Genomic DNA, 23,123 nt, shown 5'->3' with positions numbered 1-23,123 from the left:
AAAAAAAAAAAAAAAAAACACTAAAAAGCAAAGCAAAAAAATCACTCTTTTCATTAGAAAACTATTAATTACAATAGTTTTCCCGAAAGAAATTATAACATTCTGCATTTTCTTGCTTGTTGTAACCATCAAGGATATTCCTAAATCTCCAGAATTTCATCTGTAACATCTTTCTCATCAAAAGTTACATAACACTGTAAAACAGAATTTTTCTTTTTTTTTTTTTTGTCTTTGGCCAGTAAATGTTATTTCCTATTTGCCTCGATCTAGAAATCAAAGGAAATGACTACTATTCCCTTCAAACTTTATTTTGGTGTTTACATTTCAAATGAATTCCATGCTGAGTTGCTGAAGCAGAAATATCATAACAATTATTCTGCTCAATACCTGATTTGTTTGTCAGCTGCTTGACCATAACCACTTGATCACATCGCTTAGCGGCTGACAATATATGCATCTCTAATCATGAGCAGAAGTAGTGGGGGAGCATCATAACCACATGTTGGAAGGGATTCTTTGAGGTTTGAATAAATGTAACAAAAGCAAAGTTTGAAGGAAATATTAGACATTTTTTCATACTTTGTAGAGTTAAGCAAATAGAAAATAACCTTTACTACCCAAAGACAAAATTGTGTTACACAGTGTAATTTCCATATTGTGTGAAATCAATCAATCTTAGGATGACAAACCAATCAAATTTTTCAGTCCAGTATTCCAGCTAGCACTAAAACAGATCATCAGAGACAGGACATAATAGTGTCAACGACAAGACAGTAAGTGTACAATCTTCAGCTGATGAGTCAACAACTTGATTCACTTCACACCACTTTCACCATCATCAACAATATCAAGATGCTAATTCCACTTTTACCACTAGCCATTCAGCTCTAGCAAATATACTTATGAATTTTGCCTAGTTATTGAATGTTATTACAAAATAAAGCAAATCACAGCAGAGTCTATAAATACAACACTGAAAGTCTGGGTTTCTGTTTAGAGGTTAACCCTTTTGTGACCTGCATTTCATCATCATCGTCAGTTAAACAACCACTTTTCCATACCTGCATACGTCAGATGGAATTTTACTGAGGCTAATTTTCTATGGCTGGATGCAATTTGCTAATCCTCACCATGTTTCCAGACATGTCTGACTAGACATGTTTTCATGGAAGACTGGAAACAGAGAAACCATTTGCATGACGACACTCATTTACGACTTTCATGTAATACAAAACACACACAAGTATATGACCGGTTTCTTTCAGTTTCTTATTTCTTTATTGCCCACAAGGGGCTAAACATAGAGGGGACAAACAAGGACAGACAAAGGGATTAAGTCGATTACATCGACCCCAGTGCATAACTGGTACTTAATTTATCGACCCCGAAAGGATGAAAGGCAAAGTCGACCTTGGCAGAATTTGAACTCAGAACGTAGCGGCAGACGAAATACCGCTAAGCATTTCGCCCGGCGTGCTAACGGTTCTACCAGCTCACTGCCTTTCTTTCGGTTTCTTTCAGTTTCTGTCCACCAAATTCACTGACAAGGCTTTGGTTGGCCCAGGACTATAGTAGATGCTTGCCTAAGGTGCCACACACACACTGAGATAGAACCAGAAATCACATGGTTGAGAAGCAAATTTCTTGCCATGCTTACTCTTTTGTTTTAATTGATTTTGAAAATCAACGAAAAAAATTAGTGAAGTAATTGTCCTTATTAAGTTGGTGCCTGAAACAAATTAACATAAAATTTTGATGGAAGGCTTAATTTGGATCACTTCAAAACTAAAAATTTATATCACAGAACCAGTGGATGGAGTGGCAGTGGGGTGCTTTAGCATAGTGGCATCAAATGGGTTAAACATCATGCACATAACATTCCCTATGCATTTCATTGTCTTGTTCAGTGTCTCATTAGCATAGTTTAACTGTTAACCAAAGTAAGCTTTCATGAAACTGGCCTTGTGGAAAGTCAGAACAGAACAATAAGTAGCATCAGATATCAATATACCATATTTTCCAGCTTACAAGTTGATGTAATATATGGTGTAAACATTCAAACTTTGTCACTGTTTTTCCAAATCCTGTTGCATTTCACATGAAATTTTTGATCCTCCAAAGAATTCTTGGTCGACCTACCTTTTATTGGCCCTAAATTTTCATCTCAAAATATTTGACTTGTATGCCAGAAAATATTGTATATTTGACATTAACAAAAAGAAAAAAAGAAAAAAAGCCCATTTTTATGCTCTCTAAATAGAATCTTCAAGTTTCAATGACCAGCAGAGACTGTTTCCATTGTAGGGTGGCAAAGCTAACCCATCAGTTGATTTAACACAACCATCTTTCCATTGCAAGCTTTTAATAGAGTACATTCTATTCCAAGCATGTGGATTAGGTACCTAATGTCAGAACAACTTCCTTTCACTTGATTCATGGCAACTGGCTTTTCCCATTTACCTCTGACCAAACAATATCAAAAAAATAAGATATTGAGTTTGGTCTAAATATGAGCAGCAGAGATATGGCAAGACTTAGACTAGAATGAACTGAGAATGAGGTAAGATGTGGAGATGTTATTAGTGACAAATCACATCTAAGATACAACCAACTGCATTCACCTGGATTAACTCTTGCAGAGAAGGCAAAGAATAAATAAGATATATAGCTAAAAACATGACTTGGTTGTACTTTACAATGATTGAAGGCATTACAGTTTATATATATATATATATATATATATACAATATAGAACAGACACACTAATATAATAATATATAACACTACACTAATCATGAATAATCAACTAATGCATATAGGGCCACCTAACTGATTGACATACCATCACTTACAGACACAGGAATGTTGTCTCCTGTTTTTCCTATTGTTTTTCAGAGATGACTAGTTTTGCACCTCCTCCCTTTAGGTACACTAGACTAACTTGTCTCTCCACCTCTTATCACACTTGGTATACCCAGTCTGCTCCATACAGTAACCACTATGTGCAATCCTTCTCCAAAAATACTAGCTCTCAGAAATTTCCTCCTCACTCATGTTTTTGCCAGCAGGTGTTGATCAGTTAAAATGGAACATTAACAGCATCAATCTCATCATTCTCAGAGGATCTGCAATGATCATAGGTTCTGCTCTTTACTCCAGACTAAGGAAGTATTAAAAAAATATTTGAAAAAAAAAAAAAACTGAAAAGATAAAAGGCAAAGTCAACCTTGGTGGAATTTGAACTCAGGATCAGACTAAATACATTAGTTGATGGAAGACTGATGTATGTACACTCACCTGTAGAAGAGGAGGATTTGTTGTACCTATCTGTTGCAATATGGCAGGTAAGACATGAGGGTTTCTTTGGATAACACGACGCATTTGTTGAAATTGTAGTTGGTTTCGGAGAAAATCCAAAGGATTGTCTGTAAAATTTAAAGAGAATAAAATGAAGAAAGATAGAGAATATTAAAGAAAAGTTACTAGAGGAAAGTAAAGCTAGGTATTTCCAGATGGTTTAAAAGTTTAAAAAACACACACTAACAGGAAATGCACACACACACACACACAAGTCAATAAAACTAAATCCAGTATTCATCCATTTTCTCATACCAACACAGATTGAACAAATACATATTATTAAGGCATTGTTTATTGTTTCACAGCCAGAAGCCTTTCTCGTCATTGACTGTTACTTGTTTTTCAAGTAAAGGACTTTTGTACTGGTTTTGAAAAGTGCACAGCAAAAGAATTTGCTGAGAGTAAATGTCAACATAATATCACTGCTTTTATCAACATTTTTATGCAGTATATAAAACACTTACGCATGCACACACACACACACACACACACACACAACAGGCTTCCTAATGGTTTTCATTTACTAAAGGCACTCACAGGTCAGCTACCTGCTACAGAAAACACTCAAGGTGCCATGCAGCAAGATAGAACTTGAGACCATATAGTTAGAAACCTTAAATATTTTACTAATATTGCAAGGTTGAAAAGGTACAGTTTAAATCTGAATGCAAAGGGACAATAAGTATTTCAAGGATATCCTTAAGGAGATAAGTTTATATTCGAGAGAATACAGGTCTATTGCAGCTAGAATTGAATTTGGCACAGCAAACTAATAAAATACTAAACAAAACAGCCAGAACTACACAATGTAACAAAAATTACAAGCTGACTTTGTGACAGACTGGTATCCCATTTAAGGGTGAGTATTATATTCTGTTATTTACATGCCATGGATATTAGGTTAAGTTCTGGTCTAATGAGCCTGTAGACTCATAACTGCCATAAGACTCCAAATGAATTCTTTCCACATAAAATTGCTATTGAAGTTCCATCTCACCAATATCAAGCACACAGACATTCTAGCAGTTTAACTTTTTAACATTTAATATGGCCATATCAAGTCCAAATATTCTACTTGTTTCATGTTCAAACTGGCTTCTCACACCTATCCTACATTGTCATTCTTTAGTTAAACAATCACATTAAAATCTCGAAGCTATGATATAATGCATGGTTATTTCAAAACAATGTGAATAAATACACATTACATCTAATATAGTAATTTGAATGCTAAAGGATTAAAAGTTGGTGTCAGAAACAGTTAAAGAGAAGAAAGACCAACCAACCCATCTGTCATGAGTGATGTTTGACAGAGATTTAAGACAAAAGTTTAACAAGAAAATTGTAACAATTAAAGAAGAATACATTACCAGAAGAGGATGGTGTTGTAGCAGACTGAAGAGGAGTACTGGAACTGGTTACATTAGTTTCACTGCCAGATAATGCCTCTTCCATTATTCCTGGCTCCACATCCTGAGCACTACCTCCCTTTCAGACAGAACAGTAAAGAACAGGAAACAGTGTAAATCCCAGCACAACAAACATTAAGTTGTAGGTAAGCTATACTTTTGAATAGGGTTTCCGAGACAACAATCTTACAAAATACAGTTCATTCTCTCATCATATAATATGAGATTCCTAAAATTTCTATTAGTTAACAGAGGTAAAATTTGGGAAGTGAGGGAGTTTGAAAACAACGAAATCCAAAGGAACCATGTCTGGAACCTTGACTGAACAAGATACAAAATGAAAGACATAAGGTATTTTGGAGGAGACCAGAAGGCTATTATATTAGGGCAGACTTAGCACAATGATGGCAAGAGAATATTTACTGATTTATTAACCAATCTCCTGAATCTCTTTGAAAATGTCAGAGGCTGAAAAGAGCATATGGCCCAAGATTTTCTTTGCTTTTTAAAAAAAAAAAAAATTGCAATTCATGACTTTCCAGAAACTATCAGTTTCAATGTCTTTAAGTAGTCAAACTAGGAGTGGTTGTAAGTGGGCTTCTTGGTTTACAGAACACCAGTTACAAACCAGGATAACTTCCGGGAGTGTCACCCTGTACTTTCTGGCCTCAGTCCTTCGCTAAACAGGACACTCTGCAAAGTGAAGATGATCAGAAATGGATCCTCAAGACAATTTTTCTTCAGGGGTCAGGTCTGAATAATCTACAAAAGAGTGAGATTTAGTAAGGACACTCAAATACCAAGTGGTGTGGTGTTAAACCAGAGGATTTATTAAACTTACTACTCAAATATCCACTCAGTAATTAAGGAGATCATTAATTATGACATCCAACCAGGAAGGGCACTTAGCATCAGAAAATCGCTCTCAACAACTTGTCTGACTCATGCATAGAAAAGTAGACATTAAAGCAATGCTGCTGCTACTGCTGAAGAACCAAATCAGCAAGTGATAACAATGAAACTCAAGTCATATGGCTGCTGTGGTATTCATATCTATGACAGTCTCTTGCCATGACACCTAGTTATATGATCTTTGAGCTAAATATTTCTGCTATATTTTTAATATATTTACACATTTCTACTATATTTTGTAATTAGATTTATTTACTTGTTTAATTAGAATGCAACCATGCAGAAAAGAAAAAACTCATAAAATGAAATGATTATTATAATATTTAAAAAAAAAACAAAAACTGTTGTTTCATTTCACTCCTCGATAAACATGTATTTTGAAAACAGCTCAAAGCATTGCTTACATTATACAAATACTCCACAGCTCTATCAGGGTTGTTGAAATTGACTCTTAAAGCTCGCTCAACTTGCTCTCGATCAAAACCAAGTTTCATAATTTCCAGCACCATATTTTCATAGTCCTGACCAGTCACCAATGCACTTTCTGCGGATTGCAAGACAGATAATGGTTCATCGATGGCTGCAGCCAGGGCTGTGGCTGTCTCGGTTGCCAGAGTACTTATATCATCAGAGCTAGAAAAAGAAAAAAAAAATGGAAAAATTATACTTAGCACTTATAAAGACAGCTTAAATTTGGAAATTTTTCATTTCCTAAACTGAATGTCACAATCATGAGAATCATGTCGAACTTCAAAATACATTTGGTGTAGAATAACTACATTCCTATAAATGCTGTAGTCAATAGAATAATAATCATTTTCTAATATAGGCACAAGGCCTGAAATTTTATGGGAGGGGGATTACATTAGCTCCAGTGTTCAGCTGGTACTTATTTTATCGACCTGAAAAACTGATAATTCAGAAGTCAAGCTGGAAGAAGTGCTGTTAAGCTTTTGCCCAGTGTGCTAACAATTCAGCCAGCAAAAAGGAAGGAGGATTCTTTCAAATTTTGACACAAATCACTCTACCACCCATCTTAAAAAAAGGAAGACACATTAGTTGATGAAGTCCAAGATATACAATAGGAGAGTACTGTTATGGTTGGAACACCACTGATCATAGGTCTGTTCAATCAGAGTCAAGAAGTCACAAAGCAACAACAGGAAAGGAGTTCTAAGGTATACCATAATTGATGTATTTGACACAATGCTATGCACACAAATTGCAAACTTGTCAAAACACAAACTAAACCCCAGTTCAAAGAAATGAACTAATTTAAACAAATGGCAAAGTTCAGCTGAGTGCTACATGTCATGACACTATCTGTATATTATCAGTGAATGATTAACAGATAATCTTGTGATTAATGGTAACAAGCAAGATGGCTAATTAGCAGAATCATATGAACATTGGATAAAACGCCTTGCAATGTGTGTCAACTCTCTACACACTAAGTTCAAATCCTACCAAGTCAACCTTTAGCCTTTCAGGGTTGATAATTTTATCAACTCCACTGGAGACAATTATCGGTCCCTCACATTCTAGATACACAACATTTTTGTCTAGCAGGACTAATGGAAAAGTATTTATGATGATTCAGTATTTGGCTAAAGAAATATGAAACGGCTGATTTAAATAAAGTAAATGTTACTGCTTAAGCTGTAGCAAAGTATTAACATCTATCTATCTATACCAATCATTGCTGTGGTTGCTCTGTTGACATATTTGGTGAGCTATCATAATACTGATTTGGCCTTCAAATTGTGTTAAAGGTTCAAGTGCTAGTGGAATACTCAACCACATAGACATTAATTTCATTAAGCTGGAATTCAGCTAGCTGAACTGAATGCTCAGAGCCAAGACTCACAAAAAACCCCACCAAAATGTAGGATAATTGAACATGGAGTTGCAATGTAAAAACATACAAAATATATTTCACATCAATTTCTTTAAGTCAGGCTTAACCTTTAAAACAAATATTTCACCATCAAGTCCTATTTTAATGAGGTTGAAATAATTTTCCTTGATCATTTGCATAGATGCTTATTAACATTATAAATACACAACAAGTTACCCAGGTCATGAGGAGTATTGCCTATTTTCAACAAGGTAAACTGAGGCAATAAGAATAAAACACCATGCAACAGACCTCAATACAATGATTCAAGCAGAATTTGAATAGATCATGTTGTAGTAATTAGCTTCCTAATTATAAAGCCATTTTAAACCATTGCTGTACATAATCATTTCTTTATGCATTTAACATTTGTTTCTTTAACTAAGTTGGCAAGCTAGCAGAATCATTAGCACACCGGGCAAAATGCTTAGCAGCATTTCATCTATCTTTATATTCTGAGTTCAAATTCCACTAAGGCCAACTTTGCTTTTCATCCTTTCAGGGGTTGATAAAATAAGTACTGACTGAGCACTGCAGTTGATGTAATTGATTCACCCTTCCCACCGAAATTGCTGGCCTTGTGCCAAAGTTTGAAATCAATATTTTGTCTTTAACAATATGCAACATTCGTCCACAAAGCCTTTTTAACAATATGCAACATTTGTCCACGAAGCCTTTTATACCAACCTGCATGAGACTGCCCCAGATTTTCTGATGCAAACTTCCTGTTTTAAAGTGATCTTGATTCAAATTTTTCTTCAAAGTTTTATATTAATTTGATCCGTATTCTAGCTCAATAACAACAAAGCTTTTTTACTAAATTCTTCATGATTTTCGGAGTTGAAACAAACGCAGCAAATTTCATCAGAAATATGGTAACAAAAAGGTCAATGGGTATGCATGTGCATAGAATTATCTGTGTTCATTATTTTTCAATTGGACAAGATTTCAAACCTGACAAGAAAACTTCTACAACCAGTGTGGCGATAACAGTATTGAATGTTGACAACAAGAAGGTATTCTAGTTATAAATTCCTGATAGCTCATCAAATATGTCAACAAAGCAACCACAACAATGATTGGTATAGATAGATAGATAGATGTTAATACTTTGCAGCAGGTTAAGCAGTAACATCTACTTTATTTAAATCAGCCATTTCATATTTCTTTAGCCAAATACTGAATCATCATAAATACTCTTCCATTAGTCCTGCTAGACAAAAATGTTGTGGTGTATCGAAGATGTGAAAATTCATTAAACACAATCAACAAAGACACTACAGCCAGTTAAGACCCATACTTACTCTGAAGTAATTTCTGTAGCTTGCGATTCAGGGTTAGCGTCAGCAGTAGATTTGTCTGCTTCACTACCTTGTGAGCCTTTCGAACTTTGAGAAGAGCCACTGTCTGATGTAGGGGTGGCTGATGCTCCCTGAGTGGTAGCAGGTACAGACTTCTCTGATGAGGCAGCACTAGCAGTTTCTCCCTGGGATGTTGAACCCTCTGATACTTTGGCCAGCTGAGGCTTACTCTGTTTAATTAAAAAAAAGAAAAAACATGATTTTATTTTTCACTTGAAACCACAACTATAGATTCATAAGAGAAAGATGTTATTTATTAAATCAATTTGATTTGTTCTAGCTCAATAACAACAAAGTTATTTTACTAACTTCTTCATGGTTTTAAAAACTGAAACAAAAGTAGCAAATTTCATCAGAAATATGGTAACAAAAAGGTTAATGGCTATGCATGTGTATAAAATTATTTGTGTTCGTTATTTTCCAATTGGACAAGATTTCAAACCTGACAAGAAAACTTCTACAACCAGTATAGTGATGACAGTATCAACTGTTGACGACAAGAAGGTATTCTAAGTTATAAATTCCTGATAGCTCACCAAGTCTGCCAACAGAGCAACCACAGTAATGATTGGTATAGATAGTTAGATGTTAATACTTTGTGGCAGCTTAAGCACAATATTTGCCTTGTATACATTTAATCAGTCCCAGAGAGGTCAACAAAAAGCCAGCCTCAGCAAGATTTGGATTCTGAACAGATTAAACTAAATATTGTCGCTGATAAAAATAGCACTATTGTTACTTCAGTATTCTGTTGCTAGCACTGTCAACAGCACTAATCTTTTTCTTTTTTAGCTGCAAGAGCTCAAAGAGATACAATAAAATGCAATGTATGTTAAACAGAAGACTTGAAATATGGAGTAAGATGGGACAGATAAATTACATGAAGATGATTATACAATATAAAAAGAGACCAATTAAAAAATATATGGGGAAGCATACAAACAAATACACAGTATAAAATAGAATAATAAAACACAATATATAGAGATGTTAATATGATGCTATTTTGAAACAGATTTAAGAATAAAACATTTACCGACTAGGGATTGGGGACACTCAACAGAGTAGAGCTAAATTTCTTGTAAAACTTTGTGTTGACTAGGATTTTGCCTGACAGCTCAGAACAGATTGGCTGAAGTATGTCATCAACACAAATTTTACAATATATACCATCATCATTTAACATACATTTTCAATGCTGATATTGATATTACAATGCTCCACAAGGAGCTGTTTCGTAAGAGTGGTCATAATGTGGATAGTTGACATGTAAAACTATAAAAGATCCTGGAAAAAATTTAGTAATATTCAATCATTTTGGAGTTCTTTTTTTGGTTCCATCTCCTGCTTGATCATTACTTTGTCTGGATTACCCTTGCACCATGAAATATTTGTTGGTTTTTCATATGGTTGTGAAGTTATTTTAGTCAGTTAGGAAACAGATTCGTCCTAACAGAAAAGGGGCTTTGCCTTTCTTACCAGAGAGATGCTCCTCCCAATTTTTTGAAATCTTTACGATACCATATTTCATCATCATCATCATCGTTTAACATCCGCTTTCCATGCTAACATCGGTTGGACGATTTGACTGAGGACTGGTGAAACCGGATGGCAACACCAGCCTCCAATCTGATTTGGCAGTTTCTACAGCTGGATGCCCTTCCTAACGCCAACCACTCAGAGAGTGTAGTGGGTGCTTTTACGTGTCACCCGCACGAAGGCCAGTCAGGTGGTACTGGCAACGGCCACGCTCAAAATGGTGTATTTTATGTGCCACCTGCACAAGGGCCAGTCCAGGGGCACTGGCAACGATCTCGCTTGAAAATCCTTACACATGTCACGGGCACAAGTGCCAGAAAGGCGACACTGGGCACAGGTGCTATCCAGATTTCGCTATTCGCTTGCCCCAATAAGTCTTCGCAAGCTGAGTTTCCTGTCCAATGAAGGAGACGACATTGGCAAGAATATGCTTCTACAGGACGCAACTTCCGTTTTATTTCCTGATCTCGTAATTCTATAACTTATATGTCCATGGCGACTCCATCTGAACACATAATGCTGAAAATTACATTGGCACTGACTACCTATCTATAATAGGGTCACAAATGTAACAAACCAGCACTCATATTCTTTTATTGTAGTACATTTGATTTACAGCTGTTTCCAATAGTCGTTACAGACTCAGTCATTGATCAGTTTACTCAATTGGTCCATTGATCAGTTGAGAAAAATTGAATAACCTTAAAAAACTAATGTTATCCTCATCAAAATCATAGCATTCTGAAGGCAGCAAGCTGGCAGAATCGTTAGCATGCTGGACGAAATGCTTAGCGATATTTCGCCCGTCACTACATTTTGAGTTCAAATTCCACCGAGGTCGACTTTGTCTTTCATCCTTTCGGGGTTGATTAAATCAACTATCCCCCTCCCACAAATTTCAGGCCCTGTGCCAATACTAGAAAAGAAAATCATAGTATTCTGATCATATATAACGTACATGATGGGCTTCTTTCAGTTTCTGCCTACCAAATCCACTCATAAGCTATAGTTAGAAGACACTTGCCTAAAGTGCCACTCAGTGGGATTGAACCCAGAACCATGTGGTTTGGAAGCAAACTTCTTACCACAGTCATACTTGTGCCTATATCCATGTTCCTTTCATTTTTTTGTTGTTGTTTGAAAGCACACTTGAAAATGATGGGACTTGGATAATGTTGATTACAGTTTCATTTGATCAAGTATGTGTATTGTCGTTAAATGCTTTCTGCATTACTAAGTTTTTTTTTTTACCTGAAATGTCTTTTTTAATATTTTTTTTTTACTCTCCTGTCTGTGTGTTCATTACTTTTTTTTCTTACTTTTTTGTTTTGTTTTTTGAATTTCCATTTCATAACAACGAGCGAGATCGTTGCCAGTGCCCCTGAACTGGCTCTTGTGCGGGTGGCACATAAAATACACCATTTTGAGCGTGGCCGTTGCTAGTACTGCCTGACTGGCCTTCGTGTGGGTGACACGTAAAAGCACCCACTACACTCTCTGAGCGGTTGGCGTTAGGAAGGGCATCCAGCTGTAGAAACTCTGCCAAATCAGATTGGAGCCTGATGTTGCCATCCGGTTTCACCAGTCTTCAGTCAAATCGTCCAACCCATGCTAGCATGGAAAGCGGACGATGATGATGATGATGATGATGAACTGTTTTGCTGCTTTCAATGTAATTTCTTTTACAGGCAGTTCCCATATATCATTGAAGTCAGTGAAATAAAAATTGAAATATTTTTTTAAAGAAAGAAAAAAGAAAACCACTTTGTCTAACCTTAGTACAAGGTAGACATTCCAAAGTGCTCAGTAAAAAAAGTCCCAGTTTGGAATAATATCCAAAATGAACATTAATTTCTTCAGTTACTCTTGAAAATCACTAAGAACATATTGAATGATCAGCTATATCACTTTAGGCTCAAAGCAAGCAATTTGGAGGAAGTAATTAGTCAATTAGATAAACAGATGCTGAATGATCATTCAACATCTGTTTTCCATGCTGGCATGGGTTAGACAGTTTGACTGAAACTGGTAAGCCATCTGTTTTGGTGTGGTTTCTATGGCTGGATGTCCTTCCTAATGCCAACCACTCCAGTGTGTACTGGATGCCTCTTATGTGTCACTAGCGAGGCTGCCTCCCACATGTCACTGGCATGAGTGTCTCTTACACATCACCAGCAAAGGTACCCATTTTATCATCCCTGAAAGAATTAACCTTTTAGCATTCAGATTATACTCCATCAAACAATGCCTATTTACTTATGTTGCTTTCAATTAATCATGTATTATCTCACAGCATCAAGACTTCAATAATGTGATTGTTTATTTTTAGGACATAGTTGGGTAGGTGTGAAAGGCAAGGCCTGGCTGGTTTGACTATAAAACAAATAGAATATTTGGGCCTAATGTGGCTGGTTTAACCCTTTTGTTTCCAAATTTCTGTTAACATATGCTACCTTTGATTCAATTAATTTTTAAAAGAATGAAATATTTGGTAAAATAACTTTTTAATTATTAAGCTAGGGTCTGGAACAAATTAGCATAAAATTTTGATGGAAGATTATAATTCAGACCACTTTAAAAACTAAGTTCTATGTCACAGAACCTAGGGCAGTCTCAAATTGGTTGGTATCAAAAGGGTTAAATGCTAAAAGGTTAAAGGTAAATTTGACTTCAACAGGATATGAACTTAACATGTAATGAACCAAAAGAAATACTGCAAGGTAGTTTGTCCAATGCTTTAACAAATCTGCAAATTAGGTGTCCTTAACTGTTTTTAGCATAGACACAAAACTTGAAATATAGGGGAGGTGATGCCATCAACTCCAATATTTAACTAGTACTTAATTTTACCGACCCCATCCCAAAACAATGAAAGGTAAAGTCAACCTTGGTAGAATTTGAATTCAAACTAAGATATTTTGTCTGACAAGGGACTGGGTGAAACAGCAATTTTGATGTACTTGATAAGACATGTCAAGTTAAGTAAAATCGCTGTCTTCCACACATACAGGTTTGTCCTTTCAGGTGCCAGTACCACATAAAATGCACCTGTGCCAGTGCTGCGTTAACGTATCCATGCCAGTGGCACATAAGAAGTACCCAGCACACTCTTAAGTGGTTGACATTAGGAAGGTCATCCAGCCATAGAAACCATGCCACAACAGACAGTCTGGAGATCTCCCTGTGCCAGCATTGAAAGCAAATGTTAAATGATGATGATGATAACAGTTTCTATTAGGAGAATACTAACAGTTCTGTCCTTGAAATTAAACTTTTGAAAGTAAAATATCTACCACATGGAAAATTCCAAACTAATGTTTTCCAAGGGAGGGTGCATGCCCTTGTAGATAGACTTAGCAATATTTTGGTGGGAAGATTACTTCAAAACAAGTCATAAGCAACAAATGAATAAAACTTAAAATAAAGTTTTCATTCATGGTGGGAGAAGGTCGAACATTTTTTCTGTTTATTAAATTGGGTGTGGGACAAAAATGACTGAGAAACACTATTCTAAATAGTTAAAAATGAAATTTAGTTTGGAAACTTACTTTAGTTACCATAAGAACAACAAATTTACTTTCTTCTATATCATAGTCAACTATTTTTTTCTCATCTTCAAGAATTTTCCCTGAAAATAGAAAAATCGACATTAAAGAAATCAGAAATATTGTTTTATACATTCAGTGCATGAGACAACTTTAAGACAATTTATGAACTATGATGTGAATTAAAATTTAAGCGAGGCACAGAAAAACCTTTAAGACTTTTTTTAATGATACATTTGGTGAGGAAGGGAGTGTCTGTCATCTTTTACAAGATCTTTGTGAATGAGAAGAAACAAAGTAAGGTATCCTCAAACCACAAACCTGACCCAACTTTTTAGAAAAAAGCAAACTCCATTAAAAGCATCCAAATTGCTAAGTTGTGTGACTGATTAAGTCTACCTATTACCCAAGTTGTCCATGACAGGATTTGAACTCAGTATGCAAAGAACAGAATACTACAAGGCATCAGTCTGCTGTTCTAACAGTTCCACCAGTCTACTGCACTGGATTGGTTGATTGTTTTTGAAACAACCCTAAAAGGACGAACAATAAAACTGATCAAAGATTGATGTCAGCAGGACAAACTTAAAGTGAGACTTCTAGAAAGTAAACTCTAAAGTGAGGACTGAGTACATCATTTAGTGAAGTGCTTGGTCAGGAAAAAATGTCAAAATGAAAGGTAAATGTATTGACTCCGGGATAGAGATTGCATACCAAGGTTATTAAAAAAAATTGTTCTATCTGTTGAAGCAATAGAAGAGACAGAGAAGAGAAGTTGTGTATCTGACAGTCAGTGATTACGACATATTGGTGACTAGCTTAAAAGCCGCCCGATAGAGCAGCTTTTAAGCTAGCTCCTATGAAGGGCTCCTCATTGGGCCTTGGGCCCAACAATGACACTTCATGCATTGAATACATATTAAATTTATCAAACTTGACCAATATTTATCAAAACAATGATATAATTTGTCAAATTGAAGATTATTGCAAAGCTTCATGATAAACGTCTTTTGTCTTCCCATTCAGAGGTCAGTTACAATTACTTTTTCTGTCTAACCTCTTTCTTTCTCTCTCTCTCTCTCTCTCTCTCTCTCTCTTTCTGTTGAGTGTTTTCAACCATCACCATCACTAGTACCATCACCACCACAACTGCCATACACACACCATTCAGACTTCTGATGCCACTGCCTTCCCCTCCATCACTATCAGCACTGTCTTTCATATCACATACTATTACCATCATCCCTGACTGCCCCGGCTACCACCACCAGAGATGGATGGATGGGTGGGTAGGTAGGTAGGTAGGTGATAGGTAGGTGGGTATGTGAGAGATAGGTGAGTATGTGACAGACAGGTAAGTGATAGGATAGACAGACAGATAGGTAGAGAGAAGGGGAGGTATTTCTTTTCAATTTGGAATGCTATTTACCATTTATTTAATTTTTTACCATTGTATAGCTACTGGCATGAGGTATGAGATCAAGGATGGTGACCTCTTTTAGGATGAGGTGCAGTTATCACTAAAATGATAGTATTCAGTATGTTGAGGACAAGAATTTCTGTACAAAGAGACATGTCTTAAAGTTGTACATCATCTCCCTCTTTCTCTTAGTTTTCATATTTATTATATTAGATTGCATCTTTGCCAATTAGCTGGTTTTCTTTCAGATGCAGTTCAGTGTGTGTGTGTGTGTGTGTGTGTGTATCTGCACCACTCAAGATGTGAGTGAGCAAATACTCTAATAACTGTCTTAACCCATAATTCCCAACATGGGGCATGGTAATAACTTGGTGGGGCATGCATAGGGTTATGTGTACCTCTTGTACACAACTATACCAACAGAGATACGAACAGAGATAAAAATTAACAAGACATTTTATTCCCACCAGTCAGGAATTATTATCGAGTTTGTGAATTCAGCAAAAAAGTAAGATAAACTTCCATCATTGATAGAAATGCTTTTGCAGCTGAAAAGATCCATGGAATATTTTTTGTTTCTTTTTGAGTATATTTTCCAAAAGTTTATACTGAAATCCTTTTGAAGAAATTGTTGAAAAAATTTGCTTTAACTGAAATCTCTTTGTGTTTGATTCAAAAATACATAAAACGAGTAATGCAAGTAAAAAAAGAAAGTTCGTCAATATTTAGAGGAATGTCTAAAATTTGGATTTATACCCGCTATCCATGATAAACGGTCACCTTTCTGCCTCTTGTGCCAACAATGCTTGACCAATGAATCAATGAAACCAAATCATCTTGAGTTGCATTTGAAGACGAAACAGTGCGTATGTAAATTCAGATTTAAATTACTTTATGGAGAAGTGTGCAAAAAGAACAACAATAACATCTCTGTTTATTACACAAACTGTTAACGCCTGTCACACTCTTGAGGCTAGTTATGAAATTTAGTTACTCGTCACTAAACATGGAAAAAAATCATACTATTAGAGAGAATTTTATTAAACCACCAATATCAGCATTTTTAAAAACAGTCCAGGAAAAAGATAAAGTTGTTCAAGCCATGCCACTCAATAACAATACTGTTAACATAACTTGTTGAAGAGCTGAAATCAAGAAAATTCTCATTACAAATGGATGAATCAACTCTAAGAGACAGCAAGGTTGTATTGCTAATCTATGCAAGATATACCGATAAAGGTGAAATTGCTGAAGAAATGGTATTTTGCAAATCATTAGAATCCACCACTACCGCCACTGTCATATATGATAAGCTAAAAAATTATTTGGATGTCAGCAATATACAAATAGAGAACAAAACATCTTGTGCTGCAGATGGTGCTCCTGTTATGATGAGCAAGAAAAAAGGCTGCTTAAAACTGATGAAAGATGAGAACCCAGAAATGCTTCTTGTGCACTGTGTAATTCATAGAGAGAACTTAGTATCCAAAAATATGTCTCCTGTTCTCAATGAGGTACTAAAATCAGTTATAAAATGTATCAATGCTTTCAAAGCTAATGCCAAATGTGAGAGTCTTTTCAAGCAGTTTTGTGAAAATGTAGACTATGTGAGATGTTTATCTCACACTGAGGTAAGGTGGTTCTCAAAGGGGAATTGCTTGAAAAGGTTTATGGAACTATTTGATGTTCCTAGTGACTTTTTAAGTGACAAGCCTGAAATGAAGCACCTGCTAACCGTTGATGGTAAAGCATTTGTAAGTTATTTAACAGATATCTTTGAAAAACTGAATATGTTAAATAAACAACATCAATGATCAAATAAAATTCTTATTGATGCAAAGGCAAAGATATTTGGCTTTGTAACATTTATTGAGGTATGTCAAAAAAATATTTCTGACAAAATTTTTAACTAGTTTCATTGGCTAAAAAAATGCTGCTGTACGTGTCATTGTGAATCATCTGAAAATATTGACCTCAGATTTGAAAGTAAGATTTTCCGATTTAAAACAAATTGATTTTCCATCACGGGTGATGCAGCCAATGCTAGTGAATATATCTGATGTTTCAATAGAGTACCAAGAAGAACTCTCATAAAAGCAAAATGATGAGTCAGTTAAAACTTTATTCAATATAAAAGGATTGATCTCATGCCTCTGTGATGAGACAGAAACCAAATACCTAAATTCAACCAACTTTGCAAGAAAATTGTTACCGTTCCTGTCTTCATATTTAGTTGAATGTGGCTTTAGTGCTGTAAATGATTTGTTATCGAAAAAAAGAAATTGACTGGAAACTTGAGAAGACTTGAGACTAAAGCTGACTAAATTGGTGCCTAATATAAAATCTCTCTGTAATAGGCATGAAGCACAAGGATCTCACTAACTTTACTTATTTTATATTCAAATATTTTATATTTCTGCATTTCAGTTCTCTATTGTATGTTTGTTGTGTCTTGCTCAACATGGTTTTGTGTGGTGTTATGACGACATACTTCGTTGATGGCCTGACTGGTTCAACAGCATGCCTCACCAACTTGTTATGTCTGTCAACTATTTATTTGTAGTGGAACAGCCCACTTCTCTGGCTCGAAGTGTCCTCCACAAAAATGCTTTTGAAACTTACTTTAACTGTCCTTTCATTTTTTTTTTTTACTTTTATTTTTCATGAATGCCATGTTCCTAGGAAGCTTGTTTAGAGACCAAGTTAATACCCTTCTAAGCTTCCTCCAAGTGAATAGTAGTAAAATTTTGAATAACAAAAATTAAATATCACAAGGGGGCATCAGGATTTTAGAAATGATTTGCTGGGGCATGGTCAAAAATCGGTTGGGAACCACTAGTCTTAACTGATCAGAGTAGAAATATTTCTTGGCTCTAAATACAAAGTTTAATGTGTGGGATGTAGTTTTAGCAATGTTACATACATGAGACTTTAGTAAGATATTAGCAGAGATTGTAAGATCTAATATTTGTAGCAGTTTTATGCACAGGGTGTGTTAATATTATAGTATTTGTGCTCTGGTGCTATTAAAGGAGACTACAGTAGTTATGTCCTGCTTGGAGAATGTTTTGGCAGTGCATAACAGTTGTGCAGGCCTAGCATAATGTGCCTGTGAACACTTAAGGAGTGACAGTCAGTATAATCAGTATAGGAGCATGTGTGAGTGTATGTGTGTTTTGTTAAAAGTAACAACAAGTAGATCATAAAAAATACATTAGAATAAATGTGACTTACGATGAAGCAATCTGACAAGAAGAAATTTCTAATATCTGTTATAATGTATGATATGGAAGACTAATAAGAAATATGTTGTTTACAAGGTCTCTGTCGTCTATAACAATTTCAGTCAAATGGTCAATACAAAAAGAAGACTGGCATGAAATATTTGTCAGCTCCAAGAAAGACATATGTTGAACCAAACATAAATCAACAGACAACAACTGAATGTGGTGAGCAAGTTCACCTACCTGGGAAGCATACACTCCTGAATTGTTGTCATTGATGACAAGGTGAATCCAGCAGATTCCACAAGAAAATGTGGAACAGGAGAGACATCACTCTAGAGACAAAGATCAAGGTGTACCTGGACACAGTTCCCACTCACCGTAACAGCATGCAAGGAAGTTGAACTACTACTATACAATCTACCTCAGAAAACTTTTGGCATCAAGTGGCAAGACAGGATAACTGATACAGAAAAACTCTCTTGTACTTAAGTGTCCAACATCCACACAATCCTGATGCAGTCACAGCTGTGCTAGGCAGGTTACATAATGTGGCTGCCAGCTCACTGGCTCCTAGAGAAATTGTGCAAACTCCAGCATGGTAATACATCTGAGGTAGCCAGAAAAGGTGCTACAAAGACACACTGAAAGCTTCACTGAAGGTCAATATTAACCATAAAGAGTAGAAATAGAAAATGTTGTATAGACGAGTATAGCATACAGCAGTCCACAAGGGCTCCAAGACATGCAAGGCCAGCAGAGTGACTGCAGCTGAGCAACACAGACAAACCAGAAAGGAAAATGCCATCAGATTTTGTGTCACCACAAGCATCCCAGCCCATACTGTCACCAAGTACTACTTAATCCAATCTATGAATGCACAGACAGGATTAACTCGCAATCTGCACTCTCACAAAGCCCCACCACTCTAGGATAATTAGATGGTCCTTGTTGGATCAACATATGTACAACAATGACAAAGAAGCATAAGTTGTAAAGAAAACAACCAACAGAAAGCAGTAAGAAACAATGTATGACCCAATGTTAAAAAGAATGAAGCGGGGAAGAAGTAGAAGGCATATACAACTATTACATTATCATTATTGTATTAAAAACAATCATCATCATCATTAGCATCTGCTTTAATAAACAAGCTTTTGAGAGTCACTTTCAAACAGGTAACCATCAAAAGTTGATATGTAAACCAATACCGAGGCTAGTTCAATTTGCTACTGTTGCTGCTAATTGTCCTTTCAAAATAGATTTTTGTCGAGCACAGGATAAAAAGTTATATGAACTGAATTGAATAGAGAAATGTGTTTATGAAGTGGTTGTAAGGAGAGCAACAGTAAGAAATAGCATGCATGTGTCAGATATCAAACCAATGGTATTGAATTTATTTTCAAAATTTCCCATGAAATATAATTTACTGTGAACATAGTTTCATTATAGAAATAGAAACACAAGACATTTAATAAATGAAAAAATTGGAGAGATAAATGTTTCTCTTCAATTAGTTTTGAATACCTTCTTTTTTATATAGTAAATTTGTTAATATTGACGTCAGATTATCATCGTCCTCTCATCCATGCTGGTATGGATTAGATGGAAGTTCATTCAGTTTTTGTTTGAGAATGTTTTACAGTTGGATGCCCTTCCTGACACTAACCCTTTTTAGTTGCATCTTATGGCACACAGGGATATGTGTATCTATTCTAAAAACTTTGAAATCAAATAACAGATTAAGAAACCCAGTACTAATGGCACCAATATCTAATCCTCATCATTTAACGTCCATTTTTCACGCTGGCATGGGTTTGATAGTTCTAATGTCTCTTTTGGTTTGGTTTTGGGAGTCCTTCCTAATGCCGACCAAGTTACAGAGTGGACTGGGTGCTTTTTACGTGGCACCAGCAAGGTCTGTTTGCCATGGTTTTTATGGCTAGATGCCCTTCCTAATGCCCATCACCTCACAGAGTGGGCTGGTACTTTTTATGTGGCAATGTCTGCTTTCACACGGTTTTCACAGTTGGATGCCCTTCATATGGATCAGTTACTGATTGACAGATAAAATAAAAGTGTTTTACAGAAATACTAAATGACATTGCTGGAAAAAAACCCAACTGAATCAACAACCAACGTATATTGTATGACCTATTCACAATGTTGTGTATTACTATAGACACATAAATTTATTAACCCACAACAATGCTTTCTATTCTGTGAAGATGCATGGAAAGAAATAATATTGTGAAGTAAAAATGTCTTGAAAATTGAAAATACAGGATGATTGTGTGCTTACAGAGCTTGATTTGTAAACATGTGGTCTTGTAATCTATGCCATTGTGGGACATCTTGAGCAAATGTCTGCCTCAGGCCAACCCATGATGTGCAAATGGTATTTGTAGACACAAACTGAAGAGGAACCCATCGTGTTTTGCATATATCTTTTATCTTTTATTTGTTTCAATCACTTGGCTACGGCCATGCTGGAGCACTGCCTTGAAGAGTTTTAGTTGAACAAACCAACCCCAAGATATTCTCTTTTAAAGCCTAGTACTTATTCTACCAGTCTCTTGGTGTCAGTACTTCAGCTTGGATTGTTCAACAACAACTTCTTAACAATGGTCTAGCTTCACGGAGTGCTGCAAAGAAATATTTTTTGTCCAAGAAAAATGTGAAGAATAGGCTTGCATTCTGCAGAAAATCTAAAAATCAGTCTAGTGAACAATGAAACAAAGTGATTTTTTCTGATGAAGTACCATTTCAATTGTTTGGGACATCTGGAAAAAGGCTCGTCAGAAGGCAACAAGGTGAACACTATGATGAGGCCTGTATCATGCCCACAGTCAAGTATCCATAAACCATTCATGTGTGGGGTTGCTTTTCATCCAAGGGTGTTGGATCACCGTCAGTTTTGCTGAAAAACACTTCTATAAATTCCACATGGTACCAAAATATCCTTGAAAACCATCTCCTTCCAACCATTGAGAAGCAGTTCGGCAAAGAAACTTGCATTTTCCAACAAGATGGAGCACCTTGCCACACTGCTAGAAAGATTAAAAAGTATCTTGGAGATAAAGGTATTGAAATTTTGGAGCCTTGGCCAGGAAATTCTCCAGATTTCAATCCTATTGACAATTTGTGGTCCATCCATAAAATCAGAGTTGACGGAGAAAAGCCAACAAATACTGAACAGTTGAAAGCTCTCGTACAGCAAGAATGGAGGTCTGTAAACATAGAACTGACTCAATCATTGGTTTCTAGAATACCTAAACGAATCAGGGACATCTAAAAAAATAGGGGTTGCCACTGCAAATACTGAGAGAAAAATGAATAACTGTATGATACCTGATTATTGTTTATATGGTCCAAGTTTGTTATTATTATTTGTTAATACTTTTGTATGCGCTCAAATAAATCAACCTTTTGCCTCAGATAAGCATATTTATATATTTTTGGTGCAAAATAACACTTTCGCCAAAATCATTGGTTACAACTGTCATCATCATCGTCATTTAACGTCCGCTTTTCATGCTAGCATGGGTTGGACGATTTGACTGAGGGCTGGTGAACAAGGAGGCGACACCAGGCTCCAATCTGATTTGGCAGAATTTCTACAGCTGGATGCCCTTCCCAACGCCAACCACTCCAAGTGGGTGCTTTTACGTGCCACTGGCACGAGGGCCAGTTAGTGAAGGCCACGCTCAAAATGGTGTATTTTATGTGTCACCTGCACAGGAGCTAGTCCATCGGCACTGGCAACGATCTCGCTCGAATGTCTTTTCACGTGCCAGGAAGGCGACATTGGTAACGATCATGCTGTGCTATTTACGTGCCATCGGCACACACACACACACACACACACATATATATATATATATGTGTATATATATATATATATATATATATATACGATGGAAAAAGTGACTTGTGTAAGGCTAGAACAATGTGAGAAGATAAACTACAAAAAGAAAAAGCAAAAAGTTGAAAGTTTTACCATATATTTCTATATTTTGGAGCTGTGACCCCTTCTTCAGGATATGTGGAAAAATAAGGGATGGAAAGGGTAGTTGCTCAGATGTGTAGGGGAGGAAGGATGCAAGAAGATGACAAGCACAGATTAGCGTTACTATAGTAACCAGCCTGTTTCATGTAGTTCTTGCTGTTTTAGCAGCAAAGAACTACATGAGACAGACTGGTTGCCATAGCAACATATATTTGAGCATGTCACCTTCTTCCTCCACACATCTGAGTAACAACCTTTTCCATTCCTCGGTTTTTCCACATACCCTGTAGTAGAGGGCATAGTCCCCAAATGTACAAAATGTCGTTTTGATTTCTTTTTATAGTTTACTTTATACCTTCTTGCGATGTCCCAACCTTACATAAGTCTCTTGTCAAAGCTGAGAGAGAGAGAGAGAGAGAGGGAGAGAGAGAGAGAGAGAGAGAGAGA

General features: G+C 36.0%; 1 protein-coding gene across 1 annotated transcript in view; it reads right to left on the bottom strand.

Moving 5' to 3' along the window:
- Positions 1-23,123, bottom strand: part of LOC106872556 (UV excision repair protein RAD23 homolog B) — an 82,667-nt gene that overhangs the window by 3,530 nt on the left and 56,014 nt on the right. Inside the window, exons 3-8 of the mRNA XM_014919583.2 lie at positions 14,027-14,106; positions 8,883-9,109; positions 6,086-6,314; positions 4,731-4,848; positions 3,263-3,425; positions 1,253-1,275 (exon numbers count right to left, since the gene is read on the bottom strand). Of these exons, the coding sequence (XP_014775069.1) occupies positions 1,253-1,275; positions 3,263-3,425; positions 4,731-4,848; positions 6,086-6,314; positions 8,883-9,109; positions 14,027-14,106 (840 nt within the window). The remainder of the gene's footprint in view (positions 1-1,252; positions 1,276-3,262; positions 3,426-4,730; positions 4,849-6,085; positions 6,315-8,882; positions 9,110-14,026; positions 14,107-23,123) is intronic.

The sequence above is a fragment of the Octopus bimaculoides genome, chromosome 9 (genome assembly GCF_001194135.2).
Source record: "Octopus bimaculoides isolate UCB-OBI-ISO-001 chromosome 9, ASM119413v2, whole genome shotgun sequence".
Classification (NCBI taxonomy): domain Eukaryota; kingdom Metazoa; phylum Mollusca; class Cephalopoda; order Octopoda; family Octopodidae; genus Octopus; species Octopus bimaculoides.
Note: the sequence above shows the minus strand (reverse complement) of the source record. Positions and strands in the feature narration are given on the sequence as shown.